The sequence below is a fragment of the Saimiri boliviensis genome, chromosome 14 (assembly GCF_048565385.1).
Source record: "Saimiri boliviensis isolate mSaiBol1 chromosome 14, mSaiBol1.pri, whole genome shotgun sequence".
NCBI classification, from domain to species: domain Eukaryota; kingdom Metazoa; phylum Chordata; class Mammalia; order Primates; family Cebidae; genus Saimiri; species Saimiri boliviensis.
The window spans coordinates 6,322,000-6,348,391 of record NC_133462.1 but is presented as its reverse complement, the minus strand read 5'-3'; the positions used below and the strand labels follow the sequence as shown (position 1 = coordinate 6,348,391).

Sequence of the window (26,392 nt, the reverse complement as noted above, 5' to 3'; positions counted from 1 at the left end):
TTTTAGTAGAGACAGGGTTTCACCATGTTGGTCAGGCTGATGTCAAACTCCTGCCCTCAGGTGATCCGCCCACCTCGGCCTCCCAAAGTGTTGGGATTACAGGCGTGAGCCACCATGCCCAGCTGTTTTCTGTATATTTTGTGGTTGTAAATGATAGACTTAAATGTATATTTTACAAATTCCTTACATAACTTTTCCTTTTTGAGGTAGAGTCTTGCTCGGTCGCCCATGCTGGAGTGCAGTGGCACAATCTTGGCTCACTGCAACCCCAGATTCAAGCATTTCTCCTTCCTCAGCCTCCCAAGTAGCTGGGATTGCAGGCCTGTTCCACAACGCCTGGCTAATTTTTGTATTTTTAGTAGAGACAGGGTTTTGCCATGTTGACCAGGCGGGTCCTGGACTCCTGACCTCAGGTGATCCACCCACTTCTGCCTCCCAAAGTGGGATTGCTGGCGTGAGCCACCACACCCAGCTCCTGCCAACCTTTTTAAACAATTAGGCTATATGGTTCATCTGTGAGTTTTTTCAAGTTGTTACACATCTTTAAAATAGCTTTCAAAATGTTTATTGAATAAAATTCTTTTATAAGTGGACCCACAGAATGCAAACCCATATTGTTCTAGCATGAACTGAAGTGAGAAGCAAGGTCTAAGCTGAGCCCACAGGGAGGGTGGGCATCTGGAGAGTTGGTTCATTGGTCCCCAGAGTAGCACCGCAGTCAGCATTCTTGATGGAGACTTCTGCAATGTCTTTTGGGAGTGCAAGAATCATCATGCAACTCACAGAAGTATTATCTGGAAAATTGCAGAGATCATTTAAGGGGTTACCTTTGTTTTTTGGAATATCATGAATTGCAAGTTAAGATGGTTATAGATGTGTTTTGGAATATCCAAATGTCAGTATGGAGAGTTTCCTTGGAAGATGTTGGGGTCTCACTGGGGCATGTGCATCGTTGGAGTCATCTGTTTTAGTAGATTGTAGTGCCAGTGTTTGGGGGTGAGGTCCTTGTGAATGGAATAGGGCATCTTAGGTCATTGAGTCCTTGGTATCTTTGTATATATTAGTTCAGCATGAGTTTATGAGTTGTTGAGGCACATGGGATTTTGCAGCAGGATGTGGGAAGCACCGTGGAATATCTGGGAAGGGTGTGGGACCCCATGGAAGTCTGTAAGCCTGTCTCAATTTGAGACTTGGGCCAGGAGCACAAACTTTATCCATGTCACCCACCTGATGTGTCTCCATGTCCCCTGCAGAACTGTCCCCTGAACTCTAGAACTCTTTGTCCTGTTGTCTCCTCATCTGTCTGCTCAGCCGTCTAAGAGACATCTCCACCATTATGTATCCAAAGTGACTTCCTGAACTCACCAAGTACGTTCCCCTGCGATCCTGAACATCTGAGATGTAGGTGACTGGACTTCTTGACCTTAGCTTTACATGTCAGCATATATTTGAAATAGAGAAGATATGACATTATATAGAAGTGTTTTGCCGGGCGCGGTGGCTCAAGCCTGTAATCCCAGCACTTTGGGAGGCCGAGGCGGGTGGATCACGAGGTCGAGAGATCGAGACCATCCTGGTCAACATGGTGAAACCCCGTCTCTACTAAAAGTGCAAAAAATTAGCTGGGCATGGTGACACGTGCCTGTAATCCCAGCTACTCAGGAGGCTGAGGCAGGAGAATTGCCTGAGCCCAGGAGGCAGAGGTTGCGGTGAGCCGAGATCGTGCCATTGCACTCCAGCCTGGGTAACAAGGGCGAAACTCCGTCTAAAAAAAAAAAAAAAAAGTGTTTTAATTCAAATGTAAAAGGAAAGTTACAGTTACTTAAAACGGTGGGGAAATGTGTAGTCCCCGAAAGTGCTGTGAGCTGTGGGAGAAAAATGTTTGAGGACCTCATCCCTACCTGATCTGCTGCCTCGGGTCCTCTCTGACCTCATTTTCTACCTGTGTCCTCCTCTTTCCCTCTGCTTCAGCTACACAGGTCTCTTTCCTGTTCCCGGGGCCTAGGTTGCTCCTGACTGAGGGCATCCACTTGGGCTGTCCCTGTGCCTAGAAGGGTCCCTCAGTTGTAGGTAATCTGGCGAGATTTCCCACTACCCCAAGCTGCAAAGCTGCCTTCTCCCACCGGCATCACATGAGATTTCCCACTCATCTAAACCAAACTTACTGCTATGTTCTTTTTACATTGAGGATCTGGGGAAAATGGCATCCCAAAGAAAAGTAACTTTGACACAATCAGCCTACTGTTAGTTTCCTGATTCTGCTCCGTGCAGCCCTTTTCAGCTTATGAAGCCAACCTCCTCCCCTCAGCTCATCAGTACACTCCTTTCATTTTAAGAATCAGGCGTTGTAGGCCGGGCGCGGTGGCTCAAGCCTGTAATCCCAGCACTTTGGGAGGCCGAGGCGGGTGGATCACGAGGTCAAGAGATCGAGACCATCCTGGTCAACATGGTGAAACCCCCGTCTCTACTAAAAATACAAAAAAATTAGCTGGGCATGGTGGCTCGTGCCTGTAATCCCAGCTACTCAGGAGGCTGAGACAGGAGAATTGCCTGAACCCAGGAGGTGGAGGTTGCGGTGAGCCGAGATCGCGCCATTGCACTCCAGCCTGGGTAAAAAGAGCGAGACTCCGTCTCAAAAAAAAAAAAAAAAAAAAGAATCAGGCGTTGTCTGATTCTAGGATTGTAAATAAAAGTGGATCCATATTTTCTGCTCTGTGTGTTTTTTCTGGTCCTTTGCCTTCTGCTTTTCTATAAACTGGTGACAATACAGCCCCAAGGGGATACAGAGCTTGGGATATCCCCAAGGGGATACAGCACCCTAGAAGCCAAGACTGAGTACATCTCAAAGGGGCCAAAACTAGCATAGCCCCTCAAAGGGGAGCATTTGTAGTAGCACATGGTTTGTGATCCCTTACTAGAGATTCTCCTTCTAACAGTCAGGGTGGGGCCCAGCCTCTGTAATGTTTAAGGTACCCAAGTTGATTCTTTTTTTTTGGAGGTGGAGTTTTGTGCTTGTCACCCAGGCTAGAGTGGAATGGGTTGATCTCAACTCACTGCAACGTCTGCTTCCTGGGTTCAAGCAATTCTCCTGCCTCAGCCTTCCAAGTAAATGGGATTAGAGTTGGACACCACCACACCCAACTAATTTTTATATTTTACTAGAGACGGGGTTTCACCATGTTGGCCAGACTGTTTTCGAACTCCTGACTTCAGGTGGTCCACCTGCCTCAGCTTCCCCAAGTCCTGGGATGACAGGCATAAGCCACCATGCCCAGCCCCAAATTGATTCTAATTTCTGTCCGGCATTGAACTTCAAGCCTTTGTGTCCTCCGTGTCTGAGGACTGAGCTCAGCCTGTGACCCACAGAGGTGAGCGGGTCTGTGCTCTGCATGGGGTTTGATCAGAGATGGGTCTGAGCCCTCAATGGGAGCTCAGTCCAGCCCAGCTCCCCACTGCTGCAGCGTGTGTGTGGGCTTCCAGGAGGGGAGCAAGTGCTGAAGAAAATGGTGAAAGAGTCACTTGGTCTTTGTGTAGGAATTTATTATCCTTATCCCCCATGTGCAGTGGGCTGTGTCCACACGCTGAGGTCTTCCCTGTATGCATGGTTGTGGCACAGAAAGGAATGTGTTAAACAACCTTAAACAACATATTTTTGCCTTTCAGGTGTCTTCCCTGTATGCATGGTTGTGGCACAGATAGGAATGTGTTAAACAACCTTAAACAACATATTTTTGCCTTTCAGGTTTGATGTGTGAAGAGTTATATTGACTGAGAAAGAAACCCAGAAGAGGAGAAAGAGGATAGAAAAGGAGGAAGGGATGGCTCTTTCTCAGGTAAAGTGATATTTTCGGTGGGTCATTTTCTCTTCTTCTTTTGTGAAGTGCGGGGCGTTGGATTTGTGAATCTTCTCTGAGTCTCAGGCATCCTGCCTGACACACTTGCTCACGCTCATTTATGCCTTTCCTCAGTCCCTCTCATCTTACTTAGATTCCATCTTACCATGACCCAATGACATGAACCTGGGAAGAGGCTCCACTGGACATCGTCCTGGGAAGGGCTCACACCCAGATGTGGATGGAGCCCAGGTGTGGGCCCCATGGTGTCAGAGCTGTTGGGAAGCAGGGATTGTTTAGAGACCACATCTGGCTGCACTGTGACCTCTCTGTAGACCAGGAATAGAGAAGCTGCATGTGGAAGTCACATATTAATGTGCATAAATACCTAGTAAATTATCAAAGGTGGCCAGGTGCCGTAGCTCACTCCTGTAATCTCAGCACTTTAGGAGGCCGAGGCAGGTGGATCACTTGAGGTCAGGAGTTTGAGACCAGCTAGCCAACATTGTAAAACCTTGTCTCTAGTAAAAAAAAATAAAATACAGAAATTAGCCAATTATGGTGGCAGTTGCCTGTTATCTCAGCTACTCAGGAGACTGAGGTGGGAGAATCGCTTGAACCCAGAGGTGGAGTTTGCAGTCAGCCGAGATGGTGCCACTGCACTATAGCCTGTCCTTTTTTTGAGGACAGAGCAAGACTTTGTCCTTAAAAAAAAAAGTATATATATATGTAGCTACGTATGTATGCGTGTATATGGAAAAGGAGGACTGCGAAGGGAGACCTTTCTGCCTGATTTTGTACTATGTTTGAAGCTGTATGAATAGTCGCTATTTCTACCTCCACCACCTTAATGACTGGGAATGGAATGGAAAATTATATGTGGACATCAGAGCATGTTTTATTCCATTATTGATTTAAAAATATGAAATCAACCTGAACATCCGATTTTCCTAGCCATGGTTAGAATATCCATCCACAGAGGCTGCAGTGTTCATGCAGGGATGCTTACCAGCAGTTGTTTTAAGTTTTAAGGTTATACTTTTGCTCAGATGTAAGAGCTGGGCGAGATGGCAGGCATCTGTAATCCCAGCTACTTGGGAGGCTAAGACAGGAGAATTGCTTGAAGCTGGGAGGCAGAGGTTGCAGTGAGCCAAGATCACCCCATTGCTCTCCCGCGTGGGCAACAAGAGTGAAACTCTCCCCCCCAAAAAAAAATAGTCTTCTTTTTGATCTGGTCTTAACTTTTGGGGTATCTCAGTCCTTTTGTTTAATTAACCATTATTTTACTTAACAGTATCACCCAAGTACATGGATATTGATGGATATTGATGCTGGCAATTTGGATATGTCAATGAGAAACTGTCACATGCATAATTTAAGTACAGTAAATAGAGTTCAGTCCTGTTTGAGGTTCCAGGTATCCACTGGGCATGTTGCAACATATCCCTCATGGATAATGGGATTCCACTGTGTTGTGTATCTGGCACTGAGCACCAAGGCTCATTGTCCTCCGTTTGTGAGGGATTACATGAACCTGGGATCCACAGAGAGGGGAGGGAGGCTGTGCTCTGCATGGGGTTTGATCAGGGCTGAGTCTGTGTCCTGAATGGGGCAGCTCAGTCCAGCCCAGCGCCCCACTGCTGCAGCATATATGTGGGCTTCCAGGAGGGCAGCAAGTCCTGAAGAAAATAGTAAAATCTTCACTAGTTGTTTTTGTAGGCAGTGGGCAGTGGAGGACACCTTTCCACAGGGTGAGATCTAACCTGTGTGTGTGGTTGTGGCACAGGAAGTGGAATGTGTTCATTCTGAGCAGTAATCAGCATATTTTTTGACATTTAGGATTGACTTCTGAACAGTCATGCTATGTGATGAAGAAGCCCAGAAGAGGAAAGCAAAGGAGTCAGGGATGGCTCTTTCTCAGGTAAAGTGATATTCTTGGTGCATTGTTCTATTTCTGTTTCCTTCTGAAATGCCTGAAGCATTCAGCCTGACACGTTTGCTGACACTCACCCATGCCTTCCCTCAGTCCTTCTCATCTGATTTGGATTCCATCTCCTGTGAACCAGTGACATGCATTTGGGAAGAGGCAGCACTGGACATGGTCCTGGGAAGAGCTCACCCCCAGATGTGGATGGAGATGGGGTGTGGGTGTCGGCGACCGTGCAGGGTAGGCACATCTGCCGGGGGTCTCTCGACCTGCAAGAGGGTCCCAAAACCTGGAAGAGAGCGTGCGCTTGAAGAAATAAAGAAAGACAGAAAGAAAGCAGGGGTCTGGAGGGCTGGATAGGCCATGCCTAAACAGCGAATTTTATTTTTCAAAGGCCAGGAATAAATACACTTTCTTTGCTCTGGTTTACATCATTGCAAGAGGAAATGCAAATCTGTACCTTACATGGCCTATACAATAGAGAAGTCAGATACGCAATCAGTGGTTGTAAAAAGTAACAGAATTTCCTGTGATCACAAAGCTTGTTTACATCCAGACACTATTCCTCATGGCTGCAGGTATTTCTGGTTTGATCTCGTTTTAGAACTGAGATGTGAAAAGGTTTTCTGGTTTTGCTCATCAGAATATCTTTTAATCAGATTCTCCTTTGTCTGCTCCTGACTCAACTTATCTCAACTCCCCCTATTCAGGAGTCTCTGAGTCAGGGATCAAAGCCATCCCGAATGGTGGCATTTGCTTTGCAAATATCCCCACAGTTAAACCATTATCTAGGCAGTCAGGCAAGTAAAGAAAAGGTTAAAGCTATTCTTAAAGAAAGAGTCATAAAGATTAAAAGCAGAAACTGGTTGCTGGTAGAGAGTCACTCGGTCTAGCAGCACGGCACAGTTGAAGCCCAAAGGATACCGTGGTTGATATTAGAAAATGATCATCCATCTTTCAGTTCCTTCTTCTCGATAGCTCAACTACCTCCAGTAGGAAACTGTGTTTGGGATCAAACTCACCGTATAGTGAGACCCACGCCTTTTGGGGATCTCACACAGGAATGTTCCCCACAAGGAAGGAGAAATCTTTTCTATCTGATTTTTACTACATTTGAAGATAAACACTTTTCCTAGTTTCTTGTTTCTTGCTTGGTTCAGGGAAGAACCTCTCTTCTTTCTCATGACACCCCTCCCATGGAGACTGATGTTCCTGCAGGGAATCTTGTACATCATCTGTATTAGTGAAGAAAGCTGTAGTTTTGCTCAGAGATTGTAGCAGATTTTTTTGTCTTTAAAGAGTTAGTCACCCAGGCTGGAGTGCAGCAGCACAATCTCAGCTTAGTGCAACCTCTGCCTCCTGGGTTCAAGCAATTATTCTGCCTCAATCTCCCTTCGGAGCTAGAACTACAGGCATGTGCCACCACACCCGGCTACTTTTTTATTTTTGGTAGAGACGGGGTTTCACCATGCTGGCCAGGCTTGTCTCAAACTCTTGACCTCAGGTGATCCGCCCAACTCGACATTTTCTTTCTTTTTTTAATAATTTTTCTTCTCCTCCGTGTCAAAATCCCCTTTGAGTTAACTGATCCCTTCTTCATGATTAAGCTTTCTATTGAACTCATCTAGTGAATTTGTCAACTCAGTTGTGTTTTTAGTTTCAGACTTTCTTTCTTTTTCTTTTTTATTGTTTTATTTTTTGAGATAGAGTCACACTCTCTTGCCCAGGGTGGAATGCAGTGTTGCAATCTCAACTCACTGTAACCTCTGCCTCCAGTTGAAGGGATTCTCGTGCCTCAGCCTCAGATTACAGCCATGTGCCACCACACCCCACTAACTTTTGTATATTTAGTAGAAATAGGGTTTCGTAATGTTGGCCAGGCTGGTCTTGAACTCCTGCGGTGAAGTGATCCTCCCTCCTGGCCCTCCGAAAGTCCTGGGATTACAGTTCTGAGCAGTCCACACCCAACTCAAATTTCTTTTTAATTCTTTAAAGTGAAGATGTAAATCTCCCTTTCTTTCATGTAGGTTTGTAGATACTCTTTTTTTTTTTTAATAGACCATATTTTCCTGTTTCTTTGTATGTTTTATGGTCTTCTTTTGCAACTCCGGCATTTGAAAAATCACCTGCTTCCCCAGATTTGGTGATTGCTTTGTATAGGGAGGACACTCCACTCAACTACCTTAGATCCTGGAAACTTCCCGTGCCTTTTCTCACTGGGGATTGTGTCCTCTCTGGACCTTTGCTTGTCATCTCCCTATTGAAGAGGTTTGCTGATTTCTACTCAGAAGCTCCCCTGTTTTCTGTGCTATCGTAGACTCCGGCACTGCAGACATCTGTGGTACTAGATCTTCACCCTCATTTCTTTCTGTGTTACTGTAGTCACTGGTTTATGTCAATCACTTTTTTGCTCAGTGGCCCCTAACCTTTCATCCTGTTTCTTTCACTACTATCACAGGAAGTCATCACTAGGGCAATTCTCAGTCTAGCCATAGGGCAGGGACACCTCAGAGAGTCCTTAGGAGGGCAAGGTCAAGGGGAGCCCTGGGAGCAGGACCCCTCCTGAGACCCCAGAACTATAGAGTCACTGGTATCTGGTCCCAGCTCGGGAGACTACAGCCTGTGAGAACTTCCATGTGGGGTGATCCCAACAAAACTACTGCAGCAGGGATCCTCAGGACATCAGGGACCTAGCCTCTAATCCAGGGTATCTAGAAGGTGGGACCTAGAGTCAAAGAAGATTATTGTCAAGCCTTAAGATTTAATGTGTGAGCCCTATTTGAGTTTGAGACTTAAATGGGAGAAGCTACCTCTTTCCTGTTTCTCCCTTTTGGAATTGAAATATGTGACCTGTGTCTGTCCCACTGTTGGATGTTGGAAGCACTTAAGTCGTTTGATTTCACAGGTTCACAGTTGGAGAACAGTTTGCCTCAGGATGTGTTTAGACTTTTGAATTGGTAGTAGAAAATGTTTAGACTTTCCATTCGGATGGAATTCTTTTGTTATGTGAAGAGTACATGAAATTTGGTGAGGCAAGATTGAATGCTGCGGTCTGAGTGTTTTTCTCTCCTCCACAATTCATTCGAAACTTAATCCCCAGTGCCCAATCTCCAAGTATTGTGAATTTTGCTTTTTAATAGGTGATTGGATCACGAGGGGTCTGTCGTTATCATTGGGATATGGTGTTCTGGACAGTAAGATTTCGAAACGCGTATCCTACGGAGTTCACTGCTGTTTGTCCCTTTTGTCCCTTCTGCTGTGGGGGGACACAGCGTACCTTCCTTCCAGAAATGCAACAAGACACCATCTTGGAAGCAGGGACCATCCCTCAGCAGACATTAGTCCTGTTGGCACCTTGATCTTGGATTTCCCAGCGTGCAGAATCATGAGTAATACGTTTTCTATTGTTTGTAAATTACCCAGTCTGTCTTCTTTGGTTACGGTGGCATAGAGAGGCTAGGGCATACTGTAGCTGTAATTTAACTGTTTGATTGTTTCGATTGAACTCAATTCTCAGACATTTGGGTTCAGATGCTTGCTATGCTCTTTTCAGGTTGTTGACCTAGACAAGTTTGTTTGCGTGTTTGCAACATAGTAACATGGGAAGAAATCGCTCTCTCGTAGGCTAATATGTTGTTATTTGAATTAGAACATGTAAAGCAATTGGAGAAATGCCCAGAACATGGGAAATATTCCAAAACTTGAGTCATTGCTGTTGCTCTGGTCATTACAGTTTTTATTTCTGACTTTTCTTCAAAGCCGCTGCAGACATTGTCAACTCTGAAAACACCACTCACATCCTAGCTCATCTGGACACTCAGTTGATGTATGGAACATTATATCTGACACTTTTTTGGGAAATAACCATGTGTTTTTCTTATTTGTGTATTTTTTTGGATTCTCCACAAACAGAGATATGTATACTGATTTGGAGAATATAATAGTCTTCTATTGTATTTTATAACAAACTAACTTTTATAGATGTGTCAAAACACATACTTTAATCAAAGTGTTGTGACCGTTCCTCTTCTTATTTTAGGTAAACATAGTCCTCCTTTTTAGTGAAATAAAACATATTTTAGGTAAATCATATCGCTCTTTTTTGAAATGTGTTTTACATTTCAGGGACCTTTGACATTCAGGGATGTGACCGTAGAGTTCTCTCAGGAGGAGTGGAAATGCCTGGACCCTACGCAGAAAGCTTTGTACAAGGATGTGATGTTGGAGAACTACAGGAACCTGGTCTTCCTGGGTGAGGATAATTTCCTTCTAGAAGTTGACATCTGCCCTTGTGCATGTTTGTATTTTCTCTGTTGTCTTTCTTGGGAGCCCTTCCATTGTTTGAGACTGAAGTTGTTGATTAAAAAATAAAAGGTTCATAATACTGCATCTGGCCTTTCACTGTCCCCTTTCTATAGATATTCTGCTGCCTTCTTTGTACATTAGTGGTGGTTCCAGAGCTGAAGTACTCAGAGAACTTTATGGCAGAGTTTAAAATATCCAATTCCCTGTTTTCTGTCCCTGCACTTTTTAATTTGTTTAAGACAGGGTGTTGCTCTGTTGCCCAAGCTGGAGTGCAGTGGTGCGATCACGATTCACTGCAACCTCTGTCTCCTGGCTCAAGCAGTCATCTCACCTCAGCCTCCCAGGTATCTGAAACTATTGGTGCATGCCACAGTGCCCTGGTAGAGACAGGGTTTCACTATGTCACTCAGGCTGCTCTTGAACTACTGGGCTCAAGGAATTCTTTGGTCTTGGCACCCCAGAGTGCTGATATTACAGGCTCAAGCCAGTGTGCTTGGCCTATCCCTGTGTTTTTGATTCAGTAGTTCTTGGAAGACAGCTAGATGTCTGCATTCTTTTTTTTTTTTTTTTTTTTTTTTTTTTTTGAGACGGAGTTTCGCTCTCGTTACCCAGGCTGGAGTGCAATGGCGCGATCTCGGCTCACCGCAACCTCCGCCTCCTGGGTTCAGGCAATTCTCCTGCCTCAGCCTCCTGAGTAGCTGGGATTACAGGCACGTGCCACCATGCCCAGCTAATTTTTTGTATTTTTAGTAGAGACGGGGTTTCACCATGTTGACCAGGATGGTCTCGATCTCTCAACCTCGTGATCCACCCGCCTTGGCCTCCCAAAGTGCTGGGATTACAGGCTTGAGCCACCGCGCCTGGCCTAGATGTCTGCATCTTATACTGTTCCCTAAGCATTCAGAAGGAGGCGATCAATGGATGAGTCTGTGAAATATTTTACAGATCCAACTGTAATGTTTTCTCTGCTACCTAAACATTGGGCTGGAATTCTGGAACACCATCGGCACATTTTCTTTATTTTATCATGAGCTGGACTCTGTCTTGCTGACCTGAGTATTATCTTTATGTTGAAGCAAGGGAACGAGCCCTGGACTGTGGTGAGCCAAGTGAAAATAGCAAGGAACTCAAGTTGGAGGGGAATGCATGAAAGGTGTGATCACAGTTAAGAGCTGAGATGGCCACAGTGGAAGCAGCACCATGAAATTCTGTTTGGGAAACTGCAATTGGGAGGGTGTGGTTGGAAAACAAATTTGATTTCCTTTGAGCTCTGAAATCTTTGTTCCCACCTATCATTCTGCTCTCCAGATATGTATCAGTTTATCTCACTCTCCAGTGCTGCTGCAGCTCAGAGCAAAAGGACAAGACCGTTACGATAAACAACGGTGTCATCTGTCTCCTGTGAACTCTCGTGCTTTGACTCTGTGGCCTGGGAAGGGCCTTTTCACAGGAATCTCTTTTCCCTGTGGTCTCTCCTCCTGGTCTTGCTTTTATCTAGATGCTCCGTCTCCGTCCATGCAGATCCGAGCTAAGGCTTCCATCTTACTGATGCCTAGTGCTTTCCTGTTTCTGCCCATTTCCTATACTTGAAAGAGCTGGTCAGGAGATGGAAAGACATTGGTTGTTCTTCCTTTGAATCCGCGTGCCCAGAAACTACACTGAGCTGTCCTAAGCCCTCTCTGCCTCTTCAGCTTTCTCAGCCATTTCTTCAGTTCTTCTTTGGCCACTCTTCTTGGGTTTGTGACAGCGGAGTGAGATGGGTCCTCAGAGATTGTTACATAGAAGAATAGGAAAGACAGTTGACACAAACATCCTCTCTTTGATTCTTAGTGCTATACAGGGAGCATATCTCTGTCTTGAAACTCTTACCTTGGCTTCTATAGACCGCAGAGTCTCATTTCAAGATCCCTCCTAATCCTACTCCTGTGTTTTTCCCTGTCTTCCAGTGCTCTGTCGAGTACGGTTATGCCTTGGCTCTTCCTCATCTTATATTTGCTCTATGTTTGTGTGATTTTTTTTTTTTTTTTTTTTTTTTTTTTTTTTTTTTTTTTTTGCCTCTGAGTCTTACTTTGGATAAACACATTTCTAGGGTCTGACATGTCATCCTTTGTTCGTTGTGACAACCCACCTTGAGATTATGAATAATATCTTGTGGACTATCCCATGGAGTAGCTTTATTGGTTAACAGAAAATTCTTGAAGGGAGAGCACTTTGAGTAATAAGTTTTAGTATCATATTGCTACATACAGCTATGCCTATTAAAGCCAGAGTCTACTCTTTAATGCTGGCATAGTCAGTATTTCCCATGATATTCAGATAGAGAACATCGCAAAATCATGGGTTTTTAGAAATGTCACAAAAATATCTCCCAAGGGTACTGTGGATCTCATATACTTATAATCTTCCTTTTTGAGCTAGCAGTGAATGGTGTAGAAATTTCTCCCAGGGAGAACATTGTCCAAGTTCACAGCTTCATGTCTGCAGAACTGTTGCCAGAACCACTGCTCACGCCACAGTTTTCTTCCCCAGTATTTTCCGTCTACGATGAGTATGACTTTGATCTTATTGAGGAAGCTAGTGAAGTTGAATGAAGCTTTTGTTTTGTTTTGTTTTGTTTTGTTTTGAGATGGAGTCTTGCAGTGTCTCCCGGGATGGAGTGCGGTGGTGTGATCTCAGCTCACTGCAACCTCCACCTCCCAGGTTCAAGTGATTCTCTTTGCCTCAGCCTCCCTAGAAGCTGGGATTACAGGTGCCTGCCACCTCAAGCCTGGCTAATGGTTTTGTATTTTTAGTAGAGATGGGGTTTCACTATGTTGGCCAGGCTGCTCTCGAACTCCTGACCTCGTGATCTGCCCACCTCGGCCTCTCAAAGTGCTGAAATCACAGGCATGACCCACCGTGCCTGGCCAAAGCTTATATTTTTAAAATCCATATAGTTTATTTTAAGTGACCTCTACTTTTATTTGGTGCATTTTCATGTATTATAAGTGAACTTTTTATTTAGTTAATTATTGGATCCATATTTTTGAGGATGCTCAGTTTTCTTTGTTTTATGTTTCTTTGTGAGATAGAGTTGTATTGAGGAATGCATATCATTTTATATATTTTACAAGATTTCTTTCTTTAGTGCAGATGGTATAGCTCGGCAGCAGTTTGTCTATAACTTACACAAACTCCATAGTGTTGTCATAAGTTAGTTACTGCTTTTACTCCCATTTCACCTGGCTTAATTCCTACTATTAAATTTGTTAATTAAATGGATTACAGTTCCTTTTATTGGAAATTTTTTAATATCTTAAATATAATTTTTTTTTTTTTTTGAGTCGGAGTCTTGCTCTGTCACCAGGCTGAAGTACAGTGGTGCAATCTCAGCTCACTGCAACCTCCACCTCCTGGGTTCAAGCGATTCTTCCACCTCAGCTTCCCGAGTGGCTAGGACCACAGGCACGTGCCACCACGCCCAGCTAATTTTTTTGTATTTTTAGTAGAGACGGGGTTTCACCATGTTGACCAGGATGGTCTCGATCTCTTGACCTTGTGATCCACCCGCCTTGACCTCCCAAAGTGCTGGGATTACAGGCGTAAGCCACCGCGCCCGGCCAAGTATAATTTTTTAATCAAGTTACTATCTTAATTGTAGAAATACTGTGAGAGAGATTGGTCATACTTTATTATATAAGACACATTGCTTTTCTGTAGTAAGTTTCTGTTTCCTAAATATAACTTGCTGGATTTTTTGTAAATCATACTGTTTTTTGTGGGTTTTTTTTTTTTTTCCACAAATGCTGTAATAATCTCCTGTCTACTTTCATGTCCATCATGTTATACTGAATTATTATTTTAAAATTTTACTTTATTTTACATGTAGCCCATTTCTTGAGCTTTAAGGACTTCTCAACTGATGTTTATAAAACCTATATGTATTTTTCCATCATGCTTAGGGAATGAGGAATAAATTTTCCTTAAAAATTTGTGGGCCGGGCGCGGTGGCTCAAGCCTGTAATCCCAGCACTTTGGGAGGCCGAGGCGGGTGGATCACAAGGTCGAGAGATCGAGACCATCCTGGTCAACATGGTGAAACCCCGTCTCTACTAAAAATACAAAAAATTAGCTGGGCATGGTGGTGCGTGCCTGTAATCCCAGCTACTCAGGAGGCTGGGGCAGGAGAATTGCTTGAACCCAGGAGGCGGAGGTTGCGGTGAGCCGAGATAGCGCCATTGCACTCCAGCCTGGGTAACAAGAGCGAAACTCCGTCTCAAAAAAAAAAAAAAAAAAATTTGTGGCTGGGTGCGGTGGCTGAAGCCTGTAATCCCAGCACTTTGGGAGGCCGAGGCGGGTGGATCATGAGGTCAAGAGATAGAGGCCATGCTGGTCAACATGGTGAAACCCCGTCTCTACTAAAAATACAAAAAATTAGCTGGGCATGGTGGCGCGTGCCTGTAATCCCAGCTACTCAGGAGGTTGAGGCAGGAGAATTGCCTGAACCCAGGAGGCGGAGGTTGCGGTGAGCCAAGATCGCGCCATTGTACTCCAGCCTGGGTAACAAGAGTGAAACTTCGTCTTAAAAAAAAAAAAAAAAAATTGTGTTTTGTCCAGAAATGTTTTCTTCTAGGATTTTTGTAACCTGAGGTCTTACATTTAAGTCTATATCTATCTTGAATTAGTTTTTGTGTATAATGAGAGATAGGGGTCCAGTTTCATTCTTGGATATGTGATTAGCCAGTTTTTCCAGCACCTGTCATTGAATAGTGTGTCTTTTCTCAATTGTTTTTGTTGACTTTTTAGTGGTTGTAGTTATATGGCTGTATTTCTTGTTTCCCTATTCTGTTCCATTGGAGGTCGTCTATTTTAACAGAAGCATTTATAGCTGACAATTTTCTATCTTAGCACTGTTTTCTCTGCATACATAAGTTTTGGTATGTTCTATTTTCATTTTCCTTTGTTTTGCAATATATTATCATTTCCCTTGAGATTTCCAGTTTGACACACTGGCTGTTTAGGAGTATGTTGTTTCTACGTATTTGTTGATATTATGATTTTTTTTTCTGCTGTTGATCTTTAGTTTTATTTTATTATGACAAAATATCGTAATATATTTATGATGGGATAAATTATACTTTATTATTTTAGTCTTTAAAAAGTGTTAAACAAGCTCAGGAGTTCGAGACCAGGCTGGCCAACATGGCGGAACCCCATCTCTACTAAAAATACAGAACTTAGCTGGGCATGGTGGCACCTGCCTGTAGTTTCAGCTACCCAGGAGGCTGCATCAGGAGAATCGTTTGAACCTGGGAGCTGAAGGTTGCAATGAGCCAAGACTGTCCCATTGCATTCCAGCTTGGGTGACAGAGGAAGGGGCTCAAAAAAAAATGTTGACAGGTTTTCTTTTTAGATACTTCTTTTGAAGAATGTTTCAGGTAGTTATAAGAAATTCGTTTTGTGCTGTTTTTGGGTGATGAGTTGTGTATATATAGATTAGGTCCAATTTGATGTATAGTTTAGGTTGTCTAGTTACTTACTTTATTCCTGTCTGATTGTCCTATTTATAAAAGTGGTTCATGGAAGTCTTTTATTATTACTATGGAACTTTTCTCTACTTAATTACATTTCTCTTGCTTCGTATATTAAGAATCTCTAATCTTGGGACATATAACTGTAACTGGTATATCTTCCTAATGAATTAACCCTTTAATTGTTACATAATGCCCTTCTTTGTCTCTTGTACCAGTTTTGACATTAAACTCTATTTTGACTGATACCAATTTAGCCACCTCTGATGGCTTTCTGTTATCATTTATAAGGGGTATTTTTGCCGGGTGCAGTGGCTCATGCCTGTAGTCCCAGTACTTCGGAAGACTAAGGCGGGCAGATCACCTGAGGTCAGAAGTTCAAGACCAGCGTGACCCACATGGAGAAAGCCCATCTCTGCTAAAATTACAAAATTAGCCAGGCATGGTAATGCATGCCTATAATCCCAGTTACTCGGGAGGAGGCAGGAGGGTTGCTTGAACCAGGGAGATGGAGGTTGCCGTGAGCTGAGATCGCACTGTTGCACTCCAGCCTGGGCAACAAGATTAAAACTCGTGTCCCCCCCAAAAAAAAGGAAAAGAAAGGAAAAACAGGAAAAGAAAGGAGGGGGATATCTTTTCTTATTCTTTGAATTCAGCCCGTGTGTGTCCTTCAAATGAAAATGAATCTTTTTTAGATAGCATGTAATTGGAGCCTGTTTGTAAAATTCATTCCGCCAGTCAGCGTTTTCTGATTGTGGAGTTTAAGCCACTTACATTAATGTAATTACTGATGGAGAAGGACTTATTGTTGCCATTTTGCTAACTGTTTCCTCTGTCTCCTTTAGATTATTTTGTTCTTCATTTCTACTACTGCCTTTGTGTTTATTTATTTGATTCTTTTGTCCTGACATACTTTTATTTCCATTGTGTATGTCTTCTATACATTCTTTGTGGTTACCATTGCAATTACAGAAAATACTTTAGATTTATAACCTCTTTTTGAAACCGATAACAGTTTAATTTCAATCACATACAAAAGTGACTGCTTTATAGGCCTGCTTCCATGTTATGTTTTTGATAATCACCATTACTTCCATATATACTGTGTCTCCATTAACATGTGTCTAAACCTTGACAACAGTTTCCTGCTTTCTTAGTTTTCTCAGACTAATCTTTGCCTATTTTGCTAGGGTTTCTTCTTCTGTACCCTGTCTCCTTAACATTGTTATACTATCAGTAAGATTTTATGTTGTCTCGTTGTGTGTATACAAAATGAATTCATTAATCTCCTCTTCATGGCTGTTATCAAATTTGTTTCTTCAGGATTGTATTGTAGGAACATTTTTTTCAAAATATCTCCTCATATGTAGGGTTTTTGAGCATATGCCTGGAAATAGAACTCATGGGACATTCAGTTTGATAAATTTTATAGCAAACATTATAAAGACTTAAATCTACTTTCTTCTCATATCATCACACTGCCTCCTTTTTAACTGTCTTCCCTTTCACTCCCCAGTATTCTTCCCAGAACACTGCCTAAATCAGTATGTGTAGAGGATGATGACTCAGCTACTGTTATTCATGGGGATGGCTCAATAATGCTTTTGGCAACACAGCATGGCTATTGAAGTATTACTTGCTACACTCTTAGTATTTGAGATGACTTGTTACCTGCACTATCTGCTTGGGAAGCTTTTTTTTTTTTTTTAATGTAGTTTGATCCTGCAAATATGGGTGCATATCTTACTTTCTTTATAAATTGAATGTAGATATATAAATCCTGTGGGCATACATACTGTGCTTTTGTGTTAAATAGTGATAACTTACCTCAAGACTTTTTACACAAGTTAGTGCTATTAGCTAGTCTAGAATATTGTGTTTTTTACTAAAGACTCACAAATTTCTTTGTTTAATAAAGTATATCAACATTGTTTCATGTGTGTAATGAGATAGCATATTGGCTTTACCATAGTCAATGTGGCTACCTATAGCAGATACCATAGATTGGGTGACTGAAACAACAGAAATTCACTTTTCACAGATCTTGGTGGTGAGAAGTTTAACAATGTCAGAGCCAGCTATTTTAGTTCTTGGCATGGGTTCTTTTTCTGGTTTTCCATGGCTGTCTCTTTCTGTGTCTTCACATGGCAGAAGGATTGGTAGCAAACAAGCTTTTTCACATGTCTTCTAATTCCATTCCTAAAATTCTACCCACCATTCTGACCTAATTGCCTCCCAAAGACCACACCTCCAAATACTATCATCTTGAGGAATGAGTCCTCAACATAGGAATTTTGGCAGACATACTTCTTTATGTCAAAGCAGCCCACATTGTATCGGCAAGTTTTTATTTTGTAGTTTCTTGTAAACTGTGTTTGTTGTCTTTTATCTTAGTTCATATGTTTTTCAAGTAGAATCTCTGTGTGATATATATTTTGTGGCCAGTTAACTAGATAATTAGAGACAATGAATAGGACCAGGTGTGGTAAGTCATGCCTGTATGTAATCCAGCACTTTAGGAGGCTGCAGTAGGTAGATTGCTTGACCTCAGGAGTTCGAGACCAACCTAAGCAACATGGTAAAACTCACTCTCTACCAAAACTACAAAAAAATTAGTCATGCATGGTGGTGAATATTTCTGGTCTCAGCTACTTGAGAGGTTGAGGTGGGAGGATTGCTTGAGTCTTGGAGGCAGAGGTTGCAGTGAGGCAAGATTATGCCACTTCACTACAGCCTGGGTGACAAGAGTGAGTGAGACTCCATCTCCTGAAAAAAACACAGTAGATATGGAATTGCTCTATTGATTGTCACATAGTTGGAGGCATGAAATCATATTACTATTTCTGATTTCCTTCCCCACATTTTATTCTATATTATATTGTATATTTACTTTTCTCCCATTCAAGTAGTAAGCAGGCCTGACACTGTTTAGCTTCTGAGATCAGCTGTGTTCTGGGTGGTATGGCCATAGACACATTTATCAAGTTAGTGATGTGGCAGGGGAGTGGCTAAGATGGCCGAATAGGAACAGCTCCAGAGCACAGTTCCATACTAGAGCAACATAGAGGTTGAGTGATCTCCTACTTTCTTTTTTTTTTTTCACCCACAAGATCTAAGTAGAAGTTAGTAGATCTCCAACTTTCCAACCAAGGTACTAGGTGCATCTCAGTGGGACTGGTTGGACAGTAAGTGTAGCCCAAGGAGGGTGAGCCGTGGCAGCATGGGGTGATGCCTCACCTGGGAAGTGCAACAAACTGGAGCCCCCCTGCCCCACACGCAACGGAGGCCACTGGGGGCTTTTCCAACCACTCCGGCTCTCCAGTTCAGATACTGTGCTTCTCCTGGGGTCTTTATGGCCCACAGACCAGGAAATTCCCTGGGCTGGCAAGCACCATGGGTTTTAAGCACAATTATTGCAGCCAGTGCTGTGGGTTTCCAGCACAAAAAAGCCACACAAATCTGGGCAGCCGTTTTAACTGGTACCTGGAACACCTGAGACACAGAGCTGCCCATTCACCTGAAAAAGAGGGGACTGAAAGCAGGGTCCCTGGTGATCTGGCTCAGCAGGGTTCCACTCCTACAAAGACCAGCAATCTGCAGCGCACTGGCTTCAGACTTTCACAGCCAGCACAGCAGTTTGATATTGACCAGGGACAGTCGAGCTCCACAGGGGGAAGGGCATCTGCCATTACCAAGGCAGTTCTAACTTTACCTGTATAAACAAAACCACAAGGAAGTTTATGCAGACTTAAACGTCCATGCCCAGCAGCTCTGATTGGAACAGCGGAGCTGCCAGCACAGCACTTGAGCTCTGAGAAGGGACAGACTGCCTCCTCAAGCAGCTCTCTGGCCAGCATATATCCAAAGAGGCACGTCATAAAAGAGAGCTCTGTGTGACATCTGGTGGGTACCCTTCTGGAATGAATATACCAGAAGAAGGAACAGGCAGCAACCTTTACTGTTCGGCAGCCCCCGCAGGTGATTCCCAGGCAAGCACCGTCTGGAATGGACCTCCAGCAGTCTTCAGCAGAGGGGTCTGACTGTTAGAAGGAAAACTAAAAAACAGAAAGAAGTAACTTCAACATCAACAGAAAGGATGTCCACTCAGAGGCTCCATCCGAAAGTCACCAAGTTCAAAGACCAAAGGTAGATAAATCCATGAAGATGGGAAGAAACCAGTGCAAAAAGGATAAAATCACTGAAAGCCAGAACACCTCTTCTCCTCCAAGGGATCACAACTTCTCACCAGCAAGGGAATAAAATACAATGGAGAATGAGTTTGACGAATTGATAGAAGCAGGCTTCAGAAGGTGGGTAATAACAAACTTCGCTGAGCTAAAGGAACATGTTCTAACCCAGTGCAAAAAAACTAAGAACACTGAAAAAACATTAGACAAAATGCTAACTAGAATAACCCAGCAAGACTCAGAATACAAAGACTCATGATACAAAATCAATGTGTAGAAATTACAAGCATTCCTATGCACCAATAACAGACAAACAGCCAAATGATGACTGAACTCCCATTCATAATTGCAACACAGAGAATAAAATACCTGGGAATACAACTAAGAAAGTATGTAACGGATCTCTTCAAGGAGAACTACAAACCACTTCTCAAGGAAATAAGAGAGGACACAAACAGATGGAAAAACATTCCATGCTCATGGTTAGGAAGAATCAGTATGTTGAAAATGGCCATAGTGCCCAAAGTAATTTTTTTTTTTTTTTAAGAGACAGGGTTTCACCATGTTGGCCAGGATGGTCTTGATCTCTTGACCTCGTGATCCACCCCTCGGCCTCCCAAAGTGTTGGGATTACAGGCGTGAGCCACCGTGCCCAACCATGCCCAAAGTAATTTATAGATTCAATGCTATGCCCCTCAAACTACCATTGTCCCTCTTCATAGAACTGGGAAAAACCACCTTAAACTTCATATGGAACCAATAAAGAGCCCACATAGCCAAAACAATCCTAAGCAAAAAGAACAAAGCTGCAGGCATCATGTTACCTGACTTCAAACAATACTATAAGGCGACAGTAATCAAACAGCATGGTACTTGTACCAAAACAGAGATATAGACCAATGGAACAGGACAGATGCCTCAGAAGTAACGCCACACAACTGTAACCATCCAATCTTTGACAAACCAGACAAAAGCAATGGGGAAAGGATTCCCTGTTTAATAAATGGTGTTGGGAAAACTGGCCAGCCATGTGCAGAAAGCTGAAACTGGACCCCTTCCTTACACCTTATACCGAAATTAACTCCAGATGGATTAATGATTTAAACGTAAGACCTAACACCGTAAAAACCCAAGAAGAAAACCTAGGCCGTACCATTCAGGACATTAGCATAGGCAAGACTTCATGACTGAAACACCAAAAGCAATGGCAACAAAAGCCAAAATAGACAAATGGGGTCTAATTAAACTCCAGAGCTTCTGCACAGCAAAAGAAACAATCATTAGAGTGAACTGGCAATGAACAGAATAGGAAAAAATGTTTGCAATCTCCCCATCTGACAAAGGGTTAATATCCAGAATCTACAAAGAACTGAAACAAACATACAAGAAAAAAAGAACCCCATCAAAAAGTAGATAAAAGATATGAACAGACAGTTTTCAAAAAGAAGACATTTATGAGGCCAACAAAGATATGAAACCATGTTCATCATCAAGGGTCATTAGAGAAATGCAAATCAAAACCACATTGAGATACCATCTCATGCCAGTTACAATGGCGATCATTAAAAAATCTGGAGATACCAGATGCTAGAGAGGATGTGGAGAAATAGGAACGCTTTACACTGTTGATGGTTGTATAAATTAGTTCAACCATTGTGGAAGACAATATGGTGATTCCTCAAGGATCCAGAAACAGAAATTCCATTTGACACAACAATTCCATTACTTGGTATATACCCAAAGGATTATAAATCATTCTGTTATAAATGCACATGCACACCTGTGTTCACTGCGGCACTGTTTACAATAACAAAGACCTAGAACCAACCCAGATGCCCATCGATGATAGACTTGAAATGGAAAATGTTGCACATTACACCATGGAATACTATGCAGCCATAAAAAAAAAAAAACGATGAGTTTGTGCCCTTTGTAGGGACATGGATGCATCTGGAAATCATGATTCTCAGCAAGCTGACACAAGAACTAAAAATCAAACACTGCATATTCTCACTCATAGGTGGGTGTTGAATGATGAAAAAACATGGACAAGCAAGGGGAGCATCACACACCGGGGTCTGTTGGGGGTGGCTAGGGGAGGGGCAGTGGGGGATGGGGAGGTTGGGGAGAGATAACATGGGGAGAAATCCCAGATATAGGTGACAGGGTGATGGAGGCAGCAAACCACCTTGCCATGTATATACCTATGCAACAATCCTGCCTGATCTACACATGTACCTCAGAACCTAAAGCACAATTAAAAAAAAGAAAATAGAAAACAAAATCTGGAGAAAACAGATGCTGAAGAGTATGTGGAGAAATAGGAACACTTTTACACTGTTGGTGGTAGTGTAAATTAGTTCAGCCATTGTGGAAGACAGTGTGGCAATTCCTCAAGGATCTAGAACTAGAAGTACCATTTGAACCAGCAATCCCATTACTGGGTATTTACCCAAAGGATTATAAATCAATGTTTTATAAAGACACATGGACATGTATGTTCATTGCAGCACTGTTTACAATAGCAAAGACTTGGAACCAACCCAAATGCCCATCAAAGATAGACTGCATAAAGAAAATGTGACACATACGTACTAGGGAATACTGTATAGCCATAAAAAAAAAAAAAAAAGGATGATTTCATGTCCTTTGCAGGGACATAGATTAATCTGGAAACCACCATTTCTCAGCACACTGACACAAGACCAGAATACCAAACACCGCATGTTATCACTCATAAGTGGGTGTTGAACAATGAGAACAGAAGGACACAGGTGGGTGAACATCACACACTGGGGTCTTTTGGAGGGTGGGAGGCTAGGGGAGGGAGAGTGGGGACTGGGGAGATTGCAGAGGGATAACATTGGGAGAAATACCTAATGTAGGTGACAGGCGAATGGAGGCAGCAAACCACCATGGCATGTGTATAATCCTGCAAGATCTGCACATGTACCCCAGAACTTCAAAGTAAAAGTTAAAATAAGAAATTGTAAATACAAAAAAAAAGTTAGTGTTCTCAACATATTTTCTACTTATGCTATCTGTAGAACATATGTTCTTGCTTATTATAAAGTGAGAATTGTTTAGAATTCCATACTATAAATTTTGTATATTTACATATGATGCAAATTTAAATATGCAATATATAAATTGTAGTATGAAATTCTAAATATATTGTATTTTACTTGCCTGCTGGTTTTATCATGCGTTATTAGAAGTTTTATTTATTAATTTATATGATTATTTATTAGTTGAACTTGTGAACATTTACCATTATACTATATCTTGCTGTAGTTTGGCATTTGTTTGTACACAGTAAGTATGAATTAAATATGTATAACTTTTATTCTTTTCTGTTCTGAGAGAGCCATGTGTTTGCTGCTAGTTGGTGTGTAATTTGGTGTCATTGGTTGCAAAGTACTTCTTTTAGTGCTAATGTATGTTTGCACAGCATGAGTCTTTGGTCGTAGGATGTTTGAAACTAGGCTTTCCTAAAATTAATTTAATTTACATGTTGTCACCCTTTCTTTACTATAGTATTCTATTCGTTTGTATTTCTAAAAATAGAAGATCATGGTGGAGAACTTTCACACCTGTCTAGTATACACATTATGTTTAGTGTAGTATGGTTCCATTATAAAATATTTATTTATTAATAATAGTTATTGAAAAAACCCATGTTCGTTATATTTTGCAGGTATCTCTCCTGAATGTATGATCAAGGAATTACCACCAACAGAGAACAGTAATACAAGAAAAAGATTCCAAACAGTGACACTGGAAAGACATCAAAGCCACGATCTTGAAAATTTATACTTCAGGGAAATACAGAAAAATCTACATGGCCTTGAGTTTCAATGGAAAGATGGTGAAAGAAATTATAAAGAAGTGCCAGTGCCCCATGAAAACAATGTTGCTGGCAAAAGAGCTCAACATGGTCAAGGGGATGTAGAAAACAAGCACACTGAAAGCCAGCTTACAGCAAGCTTTCAGTCACACCTGGCTGAACTGCAGAAAGTTCAAACTGTGGGGAGAACTTATGAATGTGATCAAATGGAGAAGACAAGTTATAATGGTTGTTTTGTTTCTCCAAACATTAGGGGAAAATCTTATGTGTGTAATGAATGTGGCAAAACCTTTGGAGAGTCTTCCAGTCTTACTACTCATCAGATGATGCATACTACAGAGAAACCTTACAAATGCAATGAGTGTGGCAAAGCCTTTTGTCGGGCCTCTCTAGGAACTGTACATCAGGTAGTCCATACAAGAGGGAAACCATGTCAATGTGATGTATGTGGTAAGATCTTCAGAAAAAAATCATATTTTGCAAGGCACCAAAGGAGCCACACTGGACAGAAACCCTACATATGTAATGAATGTGGCAAGTCCTTTAGTAAAAGTTCCCACCTTGCAGTTCATCGGAGAATTCATACTGGTGAAAAGCCTTACAAATGTAATATGTGTGGGAAATCTTTTAGTCAACGTGTCCATCTTAGACTTCATCAGACAGTTCATACTGGTGAGAGACCCTTCAAATGTAATGAGTGTGGCAAAACCTTTAAACGGAGCTCAAACCTCACTGTACATCAGGTAATCCATGCAGGAGGGAAACCACATAAATGTGATGTATGTGGCAAGGCATTCAGACATAGATCGAATCTTGTATGTCACCGGAGAATCCACAATGGAGAGAAACAATACAAATGCAATGAGTGTGGCAAAGTCTTCAGTAAATGTTCAAGTCTTGCAGTGCATAGGAGAATTCATACTGTAGAGAAACCTTGCAAATGCAATGAATGTGGCAAGGTATTCAGTAAACGTTCAAGTCTGGCAATGCATCACAGAAGTCATACTGGACAGAAACCTTACAAATGCAATAAATGTGGTAAGGTCTACAGTAAGCATTCACATCTTGTAGTGCACTGGAAAATTCATACTGGAGAGAAAGCTTACAAATGCAATGAATGTGGCAAAGTTTTCAGCATACATTCACGTCTTGCAGCACATCAGAGAATCCATACTGGAGAGAAACCTTACAAATGCAATGAGTGTGGCAAGGTCTTCAGTCTGCATTCACGTCTTTCAGTGCATCGGAGAATTCATACTGGAGAGAAACCTTATAAATGTAAAGAATGTGGCAAGGTCTTCAGTGACTGTTCAGCTTTTGCAAAGCATCGGCGAATTCATACTGGAGAGAAACCTTATATATGTAAAGAATGTGGAAAGGTCTTCAGTCAGTGTTCACGTCTTACAGTCCATAAGAGAATTCATAGTGGAGAGAAGCCCTACAAATGCAATGAATGTGGCAAGGTCTACAGTCAATACTCACATCTTCTAGGGCATCGGAGAGTTCATACTGGAGAGAAACCTTACAAATGTAATGAATGTGGCAAATCCTTTAATCAGGGCTCAACACTCAATAGACATCAGAGAATTCATACCGGAGAGAAACCTTACAAATGTAATCAGTGTGGGAATTCCTTTAGTCAACGTGTCCATCTCAGACTTCATGAGACAGTTCATACTGGAGACAGACCCTACAAATGTAATGAGTGTGGGAAAACCTTTAAACGGAGCTCAAACCTCACCGCACATCAGATAATTCATGCGGGAAAGAAACCATATAAATGTGATGTGTGTGGCAAAGGATTCAGGCATAGTTCACATCTTGTAAGTCACCAGAGAATCCACACTGGAGAGAAAAGATACAAATGTACTGAATGTGGCAAGGCCTTTGGACGGTTGTTTTCCCTCAACAAACACCAAAGAATTCATTCTGGCAAAAAAACCTTATAAATGTAATGAGTGTGGGAAATCCCTTATTTGTCGCTCAGACCTTACTAAACATCAAATAAGACATACTGGAGAGACTCTTAAAAATAAACTCAATATGATAAGGCCTTAGACATTGTCCTAGCTTCTGGAGTCACCGAATAATTCATACTTAGTGATATAGGTTGTATAGTTACCCCTTCTTTTGAAATCTCATGTGGAATTGTAATCTCCAGTATTGGAGGTGGGGTCCATTAGGAGGTAATTGGATCATGGAGGTGGATTTCTCCAGTTGACAAAGATTCAGCATCATTGTTGGATCTCAAGATTTAGCATCGTTTCCTTGGTTCTGTCCTGGCAGTAGTGACTTCTCTTGAGGTCTGTGTGTTTAAAAGTGTATAGCACTTCCCTGTTGCTTGCTCTCATTCTTACAATTTGAAATACCTATACCCTCTTTGCCTTCCACCATGATTTTAACCTTTCTGAGGTTTCCCTACAGGGTGATCAGATGCCAGTATTTTGTTTCCTGTCAAGCCTGCAGAAGTGTGAGCCAATTAAACCTCTTTTCTTTATACGTCGGTCAACCTCAGGTATTTTTTTTTAACAATGCAATTGTGAACTAACACATTTACACATGCAGTGAATATACCAACATTTTAAGCTAGCGTTCACTACTCAGTAAGTGTAGGAATATACATCATGGAGAGAAATCACAGAATTATAATATGTGTGACAATAATTCTTAAAACTTGTGAATCAAAAGCCAAAATCTGTGAATCTATAGATAAGTCAAAGGGCATAGATGTACAAATGAAATGAGGGTGGGAAAACCTTTACTAGAGTTCAGTCACTACTTGT

General features: G+C 42.1%; 1 protein-coding gene across 1 annotated transcript; it reads left to right on the top strand.

Annotated features, from left to right (window-relative positions):
* Positions 1 to 3,746: 3,746 nt before the first annotated feature.
* Positions 3,747 to 26,118, top strand: ZNF616 (zinc finger protein 616). The gene is given in 6 exon segments (XM_010332113.3): positions 3,747 to 3,833; positions 5,673 to 5,754; positions 5,860 to 6,000; positions 9,886 to 10,012; positions 23,460 to 25,543; positions 25,545 to 26,118. Coding segments are annotated over 5 exon segments (2,538 nt in total). The 5' UTR covers positions 3,747 to 3,833; positions 5,673 to 5,691; the 3' UTR covers positions 25,668 to 26,118.
* The last annotated feature ends 274 nt before the right edge of the window (positions 26,119 to 26,392 follow it).